The sequence below is a fragment of the Mycena indigotica genome (genome assembly GCF_014461135.1).
Source record: "Mycena indigotica strain 171206Taipei chromosome Unknown Mind.scaff0010, whole genome shotgun sequence".
In the NCBI taxonomy this organism is placed as follows: domain Eukaryota; kingdom Fungi; phylum Basidiomycota; class Agaricomycetes; order Agaricales; family Mycenaceae; genus Mycena; species Mycena indigotica.
In genome coordinates this window covers 2479636-2492252 of record NW_023503009.1, presented here as the reverse complement: position 1 = coordinate 2492252, position 12617 = coordinate 2479636, and the positions used below count along the sequence as shown (strand labels likewise).

The following is a 12617-nucleotide window of genomic DNA, read 5'->3' as shown; positions in this document are numbered from 1 at the left end:
CGATAGAACATCATAGAATATGTGACGTATGTGACGGCACGCCTGCGTCTTCCCTCTCTCTCTCTCATATTGCGTCGTTCAGCAGCCCCATGCTCAACTATTACTCGCGTCATCAACTTCCCCAACCAAGCATTGACGACCCGCTGTTTCGCTGCCCCCGTTTCCTTGTGGATGGAACTCGCCACAATGCCTCGCTTGATCTTTTCCGTCGTAAAAAGGATGGAGCTTACATGTTTGGGGTGCGTCGTAGCCATTTCACGATCTTCAGTGCTTACAAGCTCTGTAGTGCTGGCAAGATCACCTCCACGCCGATGGACAGAAGCACATTCACTTATTCAAACTTGGCAACCATCCCTCAGACCTCCTCCGCCGTCTTCCTCGTCCTCCAACCACAGAACGTGTCTTGCTTCGTACACCTCCCCCTGCTCGCCAAGCAAACAGCAAATGGTCGGCTCAAAGCTCTGTCAAGCGTTGCTCTCGTGAGACCTGTACGCGTCGTGCACCGAAGGCCTGCAAAATGTGCAAAACTCACTGTTTGGACTGCGGAGGTTGTAGTGGGCATCGCTTAGAGGCCAAGAATTCGCCAACACCACGTCGTCGTCGCCAGCCAGAACCCTTCCCTCTCCAAGACGACAATGACGAGACTATCCTTGCCATTCAGCACAGTCTTGCGGCTGCCAAGGCACACGAAACTGCCCTTCAGCGGCGACTCGACCAGCTTCTCGGGCCAGATCTCCAGACACCCTCGCCAACGCCGCCACCAACCAACGATTGGCAGGTTGATGAAGAAGATGCTGCTCGGTATCTGAAAATTCAGGCGAAATTCAGTGACTGCAAATGTGTTCTTGTCGTCAAAACCTATCCTGGGACTGAGATTGTTCTGGCGAAGTACCGAGATGCACACAACCACAATCTTGGCAATGAGAATCTCCGTTTTCTTGTCATACCACGGGAAGTCCGAGAGCATATGGCTGCATTACTGCGCGCAAAGGTTGCACCCGAGGAAGTTGTTCGTAACTTGCCTGTCTGTTCACTCCTGCTGGGACTAATAGATATTACAGCTCCGCCGCGTTCATAATGGGATCTATGATGAAGATAATGATTACGACATGGAGGACGAAGGCCTACTCGTCTCCCGTCGTTCAGACGTGGTCACTATTGCTGATGTGCGACGAATCAAGAATCAAATCGATGCAGAGAGTGTGCGGAAGCACTCAAATGATTCTCGCTCACTGCTACTATGGAAGGATGAACTCGACGCCAAGGGTCATGTGCTTTTCTTCAAGGCCAAATGTGATATGCCACCTTCTGGTTCTAACCTTGCTGCTGATGTCTTCGTGCTCATCCTCCAAACCAAATGGCAACGTCAGTACCTTGCGCAACATGGCAACTCAATGCTGTTCATCGACGCTACCCACAACATCACAATGTACCAAAATCTCAATCTGTGGACATTGATGGTACAAGATCGGTGGGGGCATGGCATTCCAACAGCCTGGATGCTTGCGTCAGATGGTACGACAGAGACAATCACTTTCTTCTTGTCAAAAGTCGCTGCAAAAACACTACTTGCGCCGGCATACATAATGACCGACTTTGACTGGGCACAAATCAATGCATGTCGTCGAGTATACCCCAACACTATCATGCTTCTGTGCTGGTGGCACGTCCTCCATGCCTGGCAACAGCATCTTCATATTCCAACAAATCGGCAGCTCTGGGAAGCCCTGAAAGCTTGGATTCGTCTTCGTACACCTGCTCAGTTTCGAAGCATGTGGAGTCACATTCAAGAGATAGCTCCGCCATCATTCCTCGAATACCTTCAACAATACTGGCTTTCTGACTCGGTTATCAGCATGTGGTCAGCTGTTTATCGCAGTCAGTTCACGGTCTTTCAGAACAACAACACCAATATGCTACTTGAGGCTTGGCACCATGTCCTCAAATCGAAGTTTCTTGAAGGTCATCGCAATCGTCGAATGGACCATCTGCTTTGGACGCTCATGACAAAAGTATTACCTTACTATCGACTGAATCAACGGCACCGTCTGCTTGGTTTCGAAGGACCAGATCTCGAGGCACGCAAGCGGGTGGATATCATTCAGAAGAGCCAAACAATCAGTTGCGATGATATCATCTATATGGAGGACAGCCGATTTGTCGTCATATCACAGTCTAACCGCACAAATTGCTATGCGGTTGATATGGATGCATACTTCTGTGACTGCCCTGATTTTCCGCTTCTGCAATTCTGCAAACACATTGCAGCCATTAGCGCCCTCTTTGACCGTCCTCTCCGCAATGTCCAGGCACATCAAGATTACTCCGCATATCAAGCGCAAGCAGCAACATTGACAATCCCCTCTGAGCTCGAACCGACTACTGCTCGACCAACACAGCTCCCATTCATCACAGTACTTGCGCAGAAGATGGAACGTGCAACTGGCTTGCTACGTCTGCTTACCATCAGTCACGACAAGCCAACTCCGGAGCTCGAGGCCCTTGACAAAGCACTTGACGCTGTTCTTGAACTTGACCACAATGAGGTCTTGCCTACTGCCCAACGACTTGCACCCAACTTAACCTCAGCAACGGAATTTCGCGCAAACGCTATCATGCCAGGAGTCAAAGCAAAAAAACGGAAGAGAGCCGGAGATGATGCAGCATATAGTGCCGGCGCGAGTAGCGGACTCAAAGCAAAGTCCAAGGCAAGACATGGTAACACCCACGCCACTCTAGCAGCATCAAGCCTTGCAGGCCTCGAGGACATGCAGTTGAATAGCACATTTGTAACGAGTACATGATCGATGTAGCATAGGTATCAGTTTGTCAGCATTGATGACTCATTCTCCAATGCTGTGTGTGGAGCAAGTGTGGAGCCGCTGAAAACTTCCTTTTGAGGATGACAGCGGAAATGAGGAAACTGCGAAACTGGTCAGTAGTATGTCACAGTGTTACACTGTTTGGAAACACTGATTACTTAATCGGTCGTAGTGGTGAGGCGCCAGTCCCCGACTCTTTCTCGACAGTGTCCCATTGTAGAGTCCGTTCGGTAACAACCGCTGCCCGCGGATGCAAGATAAAAAACGTAGGTTGCGAGATAGGTGATGGGCTTGGCAAACCAGCTCAGCGCTCAGCGCTCAGCGCTAAGGGCAGGAGATACCAATAATACAGTGTCGTTGGACGGCATGTGGGAGCAAAAACCAGTACAAGCATGGTCAATATCTTTCTCGAGATTTCAGCTCCCTTCCGCCAGCACTCAGGCAACAGTACCAACTGAGCCCGCTGCCCCACTTTCGACACCGCCTCTCGCGATGCTCACTCTGCGAAGCACTCGTCAACAAGCAAGCCCCGGGCCACCTCGTTCTCCATGCCAACGCACATTCTTCCAGCAGTATTCAATCAACGAGTAGATGAACGACAGAGACCACCCACCATCGCAACTCTATGCCTCAGTCAGGACGATGGGCAACTAGCCAACGCCGCTCGCGAACCGCTCCCGTCCACGATTACCGCGAAATCGAAGGCGCTGATGAGAAGTCAGCGGGGGAGTGAGCAGGAACGACATGGACACGCGCTACGAGGGAGGCGGGGATGTACGATTCGCGCCATTCGATTTGGATGTGTCTGACAAACAGTCAGAACGCTTGTTAATACTTAAATGTGACGACAGCAATAACTACTCACGATTCAGTCAAGACGAGCCAAACGAGGCGACAAGGCCGACTCCGACGATGCGAACAGACTGGGAAAAACGGTGAGCGGGGAGATGACGAAGGAGAGGCCAAACACGAAGAGTTACCAACTGAAGTCTTGTTACGACTTCGAACGGCAAGCAGAGGTCGATGACCAACCCAAGATAACTGAAGATGACGGTCAGTAAGAAGGTCAAGCAGCATGAATGGTACGGTACGTGCTGCATAACGAAGGTTGGTCTAAAATTAATGGTCAGCAGGAAGGAGACGGTAACGACACGCGCCTGCGTTGGAAACGACGCCCGGAAATGAAGTTCGTGAACAAAGATCAAGAAGTAACAGAACTTCAAGACCCTCTGACGAGAGAGTGCAGGTCAAGGCCTGCAAACAATGGTCAGCAGGGAGGTGGAGCAAATGGATTGAGAATGGTACGATAATCATGTCCAGCGGAGTAGGGCACAGGAACTGAATTCGCAATTAGCAACATAACCAACAGCAAAAGGTCAACGCGCACCTTTGCCCAAGGGTGAAACCACGACAACAGCGACTTCAGGTCGTGGCCGCGGCTCCACCTATTAACAACTATGACGAGTGCGTCAGCGACCAAGCCCACAGCAACAACCAGCATACGCACCTGCATCGCAACCCCGACAACTTGAGGACACCGCCGCACAACTCTGCACTGATGGTGAGCACAAGTCAAACGGGGACAAGACGAGCGCGGACATACCCTTTTCCCCCCCAGCAGCGGCGGCAGCGTGGGACCGTGGCCGGCAAGTCGGGTCCGTCACCCGGTCACGTGTCGCTGACCAACCACTCCGCATCCCTTCCTCCTCCCCGCCGCTGCCCCCAACCAGCCCGCCTCAAAGCCGCCCCTAACAGCACGGGCCGCGTTCTCACGCAACAACGGCCACCTACACGGCTTTATCTGGCAAGCTGGACCGGCGCTCGCTCGGCAGCGCTACCTCAAAATCTAGGTACTGCGGGCCGGAACCTCTCACTACGCCATCGTTAACCCACACAACAAGATGCCGGGGTGCCACTAGCGTTCGTGCCGCTCTCGCAACTTGCGGAATCAATGCTAACGAACGCGTTTGTCAGCGGCAATGTCAAGAATAAGCAAAACACACACCAGCCGAAGGTTGGCAATCGCGAACGGAACGTCTGCGGCGAGCTGCAAGAGATAGTCAGCATGAGAAGGCGAAAAGAGGGTGCATGAGAAAGGTACAAATCGTTGCTAAGTATTGTGCTTGCTGACTCTTTCCCTAGACGCTGTCCAAGCGGCCTGCGAACGAAGATTAGTCCATGAATGGAGAGCGCAACGGTAATACTTGCGCCTGGTGAGTCCCGTTTACTAACAGTCGCTCCAGCTCGACCTCCGAAGCCCGGCCAAACGGCACATCCAAGCGCCATCGAAAACGCGTTGCCTGGCCGAATGCCTGCCGCATATCTGTAGAACTCGGTCAGCAGCAGTCAAACCAGGACGAATCTAGCGCAAACTCGAACTCGGGATGCTTCGGGCAGTGTTGCTCGCAACGGTGGGCCTAAACAACTGGCTTTCAGCGCGAGCGACAGCGTGATAAACCCGCCAAAGTCTTACCTGTTCCAGCCGCGATTATGAACGACAGCCTTGGGCGAAACAAGGTGTTCTGATGAGTGGTAAGTGGCAATGTTAGAAGCGAGGGACGCTGGAACTGACCTTGGCAGTCTGTCGAATGATCCGCAGCAAATGTGCTGTCTAGCGCGGTCTCAATCGAGCCATATCGCGAGACGAAGCGCGCTGTCTTCGACATCGATTAGAAGTGCATCCCCTAGCCGAAATCCAGCCACAGACCTGCAAACCCGGGTCAATGGCAACAAAAACAAGAAGATCTTTTGCAAACTGGGGATGAATGGCAGTCTAGGTCGAAACAGGTCGTTCTGGGTGGTGGTAAGCAACGAGATCGAGGACAGCAAGACAGGGACTGACCCCAGCAGGGTTACTGCCCTCCTTTCTGTTTATAGCAATCTTTCACCCACCCCGAGAAATCATCCTCGTATCGTGCTCACAAAAATTCGAAGACAAGGCTTCCTTGTTATCGCCATGAACACTGAAGCAGTGTGTCCTTTGCTCTTAATCACTCTGTTGTCGTGATGCAGCAAACTCCCCAGATTTCATGCTTTTCTCTCGTCTCTGGGCGTTTTCATTCGCCGCAGCCGTAGTGTACGGCCGAAAATTGGTCATTCTTGATCGTCGAAACTCTATTCCGATCGATTTCGTCCACTCGGATGTCGCTCCGGCAGAGCAAAGGCTCAATCTTGGTATCAACCTTGCCCAGCGCGCGACTTACCTGGCCTCGAAACCGCTCTAAATGCAGCCAGCTTCCCCGATATCCCGCTCTACGGACAATGGCTGAGCAAGGAACAGGTGCGACTTCTCGTACGGTATTAGAATGTTACTGATGCTATCTACAGGTGGAGTCATTTGTGCGTCCTACTGAAGAGACGACATTTGCTGTTGCACAATCATGATGGCTCGCAGCGCACGGGATTGCTTCAACACCATTGACACATGCTGGAGACTGGGTTCCGTTCACCGTTCCTGTCAGCAAGGCAAACGAGACTGGGTTCCGTTCACCGTTCCTGTCAGCAAGGCAAACGAGATGCTCAACGCGGACTTCAATATCTTCACCCATGTCCCAAGCGGCAAGCAATCGATCCGCACTCTCGCGTATGCGGTCCCCGCTGAATTGGCCCACATATCAACCTGATTGCGCCGACAACATCGTTCTCGTGACCCATGCGCGCGGGGCCCATGTTCACCGCCAGCAACGGGGTGGTCCCTACGCCGGAAGCCACGCCCCGGCCAGTTGCAACACTATGATCACTCCAGCATGTCTCCAAGCCTTATACAACATTCGAACAACGCCAGCCGTCAACCAGAACAACTCCATCGGCGTTGCGGGCTTTAGCAACCAATTTGTTTGTCTTCCTTGCATTGCAGGCTCTGTGTTGACCTCAATTAGGCAAATCAATTTTCCGCTTCTGTCTACTTGCACTGTTGTGGTGGTTTAATACTTCAGTCAGGCTGATCTCACACAATTCCTTCGCGCTCAACGTCCTGACATGTCATCTCCCTCAACAGAATCAACTGCCGCTGGCTCAAGTCGCTCCTGCCGACCGATTTCGTGTTATGCTCCTCCTCAGTCATCAGCACCACTTCTGCCCAGCTCCACGAGCAGCGCCGCACACTCCCACACAACGCGGTACTGCTCGCAAATGCCCTCTAACGCTCGTCGTTGCTGGACTACTGCAGGAATCGGGGGCTGGGTGCTGGCGGAGGACCTCGATCGAGATCGTCGCCGGGGTAGAAGGGGGAAGTTGGAGAGCCGACTATACCGATGAGATCGGTCGTCAGCTTCTGGTTCGTCTGGCACGGTCGTAAGACTGTCCGTGAGGCTGTCAATAAGTGTGGTATATGTCATCTGCAAGACTTGTAATTCTATCACAATGAATCAGCCTCTCAAAGCAAGAAACGACGATCATACACACCTTCGACAACATTCGCAAACTCCCGGACCATCCCCAAATCGCGCTTCAGCCCCTCCTGCGCTTGAGTGATCCGCACCGGTATCTTCAGCCCAATTGGGAGAGAGCTTCGTCTGGATCCGGTCGGGCTTGGGCCACCGCCAATGAGCGCAGAAGACCGCCTGAGGCGACTTGGTTTGCGTCGCCATGACCAGTATCAGTGTCGAAGTAAGGTGGCCGCCCCGGGACACATCAAATCGACACGACTTGAAATGGCGGTTAGTAACGCAGTTAATGATGAGCAGAAGGACCAACCTGACGACCGCGGAACGGGCCAACAACTCTGTAAACGGCGGCCAGCACGGACATGCGATTCTAGATGCGCAGTGCAAGCATTGAGGGCGGCATTGATTGCTGAGCCAGGCAGTGAGAGGCCCACTATCACTCACTAGACTTACACTAGCCACTCGTTGGCCTTGCTAACACAGGACGAGGGCTCGACATGGTGACGGGCTGTCTGGGACAAAACAGAGAGGGGTCCGACTGATCGCCTTGATGGCCAAATTATATGCTGGAGAAAATGTCATTGGTCGGATCACAGATCTGAGGGCTACATTTTCTGAAATTTTTCTGTGGAAGAAGATTAGGAATTTTCTGATGCGGAAAATTTCCAGAAGATTCTCAGAAGATTGATGGAAAATTCCAAATTTTCCGTGACAGAAAAATTCTCGGAAAATCTTCAGAAGATCTTCAGAAAATTTCAAATTTTCTGTGCATTTTCTGGGGCGGAAAATACATTAATGTCCGTAGTGATATCCCCCGTCCGCTCCCCCCTACCGACTTCCAAGCAAAAATGAATGAGGCAGACCGCCGACGTCTGAAGTTCACTGTACCCAATGCTACCCGCGCATCAACTGCACTGCACCAGCTAAACCGGCTGATGCGTGGCGAGAAGAGGGGGCCCAAGAGCAAGGGTTATAAGGCCCCCGACTTCGACGAATGGACACGGACACGAATGAACGGCATTCGCACCATGCTGTCGCTGTTTACAAATCCCAGCTCGACATCCACTTTCCAGAATTGGCGTAATTCGGCACTTGTGGCAGCACGAACAGTTGGTCGAGGAGTATATTGTGCTCGGAGATTTGCACAGCTCGCCCGCGAAGTTCATTGAGTCGGGCAAGGTATTGCCTATCAACCCGTATGGCGGGTGGACAGCTTCCAAGGTGACCGATGAGGATCTAGCCACCGACCTCCGATCGTACCTCCGGGAGCTGGGTGATGTGCATATCACAGCGGCAAAAGTTGTCCAATATATGTCACGGTCGGATGTGATGGAGAGACACGGTCTTGAGGAGCCAATCAGTGAAAGGACAGCGCGTCGGTACTTGGATGAGTTGGGGTACTCGTATGTGCACAGATTGAGCAGAGACCGTGTGGGCTGACATGTGACAGCTTTTCGCAAGCCAAGAAAGGGCAATACGCTGACGGCCACGAGCGGGAAGATGTTGTCCAGTATCGAAATGAAGAGTATCTTCCGAAGCTCCGCGCGTTCACTGATCGCACGGCATATTATGAGGACGATGGGACACTGGTGCTGCCTCAGCTGCCCACAGACAAGCCTGTCCGCGTCGTGATTTGGTATCATGACGAAAGTATCTTCTATGCGCACGACCGGGCGCAAGAAGGCTTGGCGACTTCGTGAATCCAGCGCGAAACCATATCAGAAAGGTGATGGTCATGCGTGGATGGTGGCAGACTATGTGTCGGCTGATTTTGGGTGGTTGCGAGGAACTAACGGAGAGTCGGCGCGGCGCACGATGCGGCCAGGGAAGAATAAAGATGGTTACTTCACCGGCGTTGAAGTGGAAGACCAGGCAACGGCAGCCTGCTCTATTGTCGTCAACAACTGGCCAGACTTTGAGCATATCTTCGTCTACGACAACGCTTCAACGCACCATAAACGAAGCGAGGCTGCTTTGACTGCTCGCGGGATGCCCCAGAAGATCTCAGGCTTTGTTTCCGAGGCTACCAAAAAACGCAAGGCTGATATGGCTGCAAAGCAGGCCACAGCAGCAGAGGACCTGAATGAAATGGAGGTGGATGAGCCTGGGCTGCCTGCACCAGCACCAGAAGTGGGAGAGAAGAAGAAACGGAAGCCGCGGAAGCCGCCAGAGGAAAGCAACTTCCTGGTGAAGGTCAATGCTCGCAACCTGGATGGTTCTGTTCGTTTTGACGAACATGGGAACCCAGTCAAAGTCGAGGAGCGCATGACAGGAGCGCGGTTCAAGGATGGCACCGTCCAGGACTTATACCTGCCTGACTCACACCCCGAGTATGCAGGCAAGTTTAAGGGGATGGCGATGATTCTGGAGGAAAGACGGGAGCGTGGAGACCTCCGCGACATCGCTCCATCAATCACAAAAGAGTCACTTTCCAAACTCCGTGCCGAATGCAAGAGTGCTGATGGCAAGGCTTTCAAATGCTCTGACCCCAAATCCCACACCTGCTGCATGCGGCGGATGCTCTTTAACCAGCCTGACTTCGCAGAAGTCAAGTCATGCCTTGAATCAACCTGCTTGTCCTTTGGAGTCACCGTCCTCTTCCTCCCCCGTTTCCATCCTGAACTAAATCCCATCGAGATGTGCTGGGGCTATGCCAAGCGCGTGTATCGTCTCAAGCCGGAGTCAGGTCGGGAAGATGACCTGGAGAAGAATGCGCTTGAGGCGCTGGATTCCGTGCCGTTGCATTCAATTCGGAAATTCGTGCAGAGATGCGGGCGCTTTGCAGATGCTTATTGCAAGGGTCTTGATGGTGCACAGGCCGCGTGGGCGTGCCGCAAGTACAAGGGGCACCGGGGTTTGCCTCCAGAATACTTGGCGGACCTGAAGGCCGCCGGCATCCGGGCAGGTGGAAATCCCGAGGCTTAGATCATACAAAAATATTATTTTGTCCTATCTTAAATATTTGTCTACAACTCTAAACCATAATGGGATCAGTTTCTGTCCTTGCGACGTCTTAACCACGCCAAAGGACGCAATCCGTCCTAATTTGGAAGGTCATCGCCACGCTTACATGAGCTTACCGCACGTGGCATGGCCGATATCTTAAGGAATGTGGCCGACATCGTATTGGTGCTGCTTGCTGGGAATAGCGTCATACTGGAAATGGGGTCAATATCGGACACAAGGAGAGCTCTAGGATTCCTGGAGCGAGAAATGCAATGGGTCTCCATCAACTATTTGGATCGAGCAGGCTTCGACAGCATGACAGGCTCCATCACTGATACGTTCAACCGGTTGGAATCCCGCCAGGTTAGGGAACGAAGGCTCCGCCGCAAAGCGGATAGGAAAGCATCTCTCGTGCAAACCAACTCTGCCACGATCCCCAGTGCGCCAACTACCTCAAGCTCTGTGCTGCACTTGTTGCCCCCGGCTTCCTCGGTATTCCCCGTGGCCGCAATTCCCAATATGAGTCCACAGCAAGTACCCCCATCAACTCCTCAGACGGAGTCCCCAATGAACGTTCCGATACCGTCGCCAGCACTGATTAGTAACCCCCTTCCGTCCACAGAAGACGCGACCAGCTCAGCTATGGACGTCGAGGAGGTTCCCGGCACCGACATTACGCTAGCCGCTAGACTGGGAGTACGCCTGGAGGAGAGAATCCGAAAGAGGTCCAAACATAACCCGAGTAAGCTGCGAAGAGATGAGCGTCGTCGAGTTGAAAGAGAGATACGTCTGGGTCGCGGAGCCAACTTGGGTCCTTTCGCACTAGGGGCCTACGAGATCACCCTCAACGTAGTGCCTCCTTCGGCGACAGTTAACGAAGCGCCTGCTGGAGAGGATGACGTAGCATTGGCGGATGGCCAAACTTCCTTCATGCTAGGCGCGCATACCTTGACGACGGCGGGTCATGAGGATGTAGAGGTTTTGCGGATTCCGTCAGACTTCGCTCCTCCCTTGCCTCCGCCGTCGTCTGAGCCCAGCACCGAGGAAGTGACGGCCTTCCTGGACAGCTTGAGGGAATCAAGCCAGGACCCGGCGACCATACCCCCAATCGAGCCCGAAGCTACACTTTCTCCACCTACGCTTTCGTCTGACGCACCCATGTTGCCAGTCCCGGTTGTGGTGAGCCAAATAATCGTTAATGGGGTGGTAACTCAGCTGGGCACTCATCCCTGGTTCAACTCAGCCTTCGAAACTCCTACGCAAGAGGCGCAGCCTATCGAAGATCCATCAGACGAGGGCGTGGCAATGGAGGTACACCCGTGGCGGAGGTAGATGAATCCAAATCACAGCTTACGTTGGAGGGTATTGCGGCTTCGGCGCCTTGGGCAGCCGCGGTACTTGGCCGGATCCGAGATGGAAACGCATGAACGACTCTTCGTTGTGGGGGGCTCTGTGATGGGTATACTACCGGCTGGACGACTCAGAACCGTCGCAAAGCATTATCAGGCGTTATCAGATAGAATCACTCACATGATCTCAAGTAGTCACAAGTCTTGTAACATCAGTCGTGACCAAAGTCACGCAGCAGCAATCTTAACCAAGTCCTCTTTTCTCTTGTGTCTCGTCTTTCCTACTTCTCATGGACCTGTCCCGACTGCCTGAGTACGCTTCCCTGCTCCCTCCCGCCGTAGGCTATGGGTCATCCATCGGGCAGCCATTGGATTCCAATGGCTGTCCAATCCCCTTATCGATACTCCGAACTCTTCGCTTCCACCCCGCGTAAGCTCTTCGAACGACAGCGTCACAGACGGGCTCTGATACGACCACGTCCTTGATGGCTTGAAAGGCGGCGGCTTCGGTGTCTCCCCAGGTCCATTTCTGGTCTTTCTTGGTAAGCACGAAGAGAGGTTGCGCTAGGGCCAAGAAATCTCGAATGAACCTGCGGTAGAAATTAGCAAACCCCAGGAACTGCTGAATGTCCTTCTTGTTCTCGGGCGGAGGCCATGCGGAAACTCTGGCGACCTTAACAGGATCCATTTCGACATGGTTGTGTGAGATAATGACCCCCAAGTACTCGATTGACGATTTCTCGAAGTCGCACTTTTCCTTGCGAAGGTACAACTTGTGCATTCGGAGCTGCCGAAGGACCTCCCGGACAATCTCGCGGTGCTTGCGGAGGTCCGAATGTGCAATAAGGATGTCGTCAAGGTAGATCATAACGTCGCCTGAAAGAATGAGATCCTGGAAAATGTCATTCATCATTGTCTGGAACGTCGTGGGGAAGTTTGTCAGGCCGAAATACATCACCAAAGGTTCGAACAACCCTCGGTTAGTCCGAAAGGCCGCCTTCCACTCGTCTCCTTCTTTAATCCGGACGTTATTAAAGCCCCAGCGAACATCGAGTTTGGTGAAGTGAAGTAACGGGCATCCTTGAGCCTGTTGATAAGGTCGTTAATCAACGGAA

At 52.9% G+C, this 12617-nt stretch overlaps 3 protein-coding genes across 3 annotated transcripts; 2 read left to right on the top strand and 1 right to left on the bottom strand.

Moving 5' to 3' along the window:
- Positions 1-6877: 6877 nt before the first annotated feature.
- Positions 6878-7281, bottom strand: MIND_01138200 (uncharacterized protein; the record flags this gene model as incomplete). Its single annotated transcript, XM_037367923.1, has 2 exons — positions 7227-7281; positions 6878-7176 (listed from the first exon to the last, which is right to left on the bottom strand). Exons 1-2 carry the CDS (start codon positions 7255-7257, stop codon positions 6878-6880), a joined length of 330 nt encoding a protein of 109 aa, XP_037215755.1. The 5' UTR covers positions 7258-7281.
- Positions 7282-8142: 861 nt separating this feature from the next.
- On the top strand, positions 8143-8907 carry MIND_01138100 (uncharacterized protein; the record flags this gene model as incomplete). The annotated part of the gene is made up of 3 exons (XM_037367922.1): positions 8143-8316; positions 8369-8610; positions 8658-8907. 3 exons carry the CDS (start codon positions 8143-8145, stop codon positions 8905-8907), a joined length of 666 nt encoding a protein of 221 aa, XP_037215754.1.
- Positions 8908-9022: 115 nt separating this feature from the next.
- MIND_01138000 (uncharacterized protein) lies at positions 9023-10132 on the top strand (the record flags this gene model as incomplete). Its single annotated transcript, XM_037367921.1, has 1 exon — positions 9023-10132. One exon carries the CDS (start codon positions 9023-9025, stop codon positions 10130-10132), a length of 1110 nt encoding a protein of 369 aa, XP_037215753.1.
- Positions 10133-12617: the final 2485 nt, after the last annotated feature.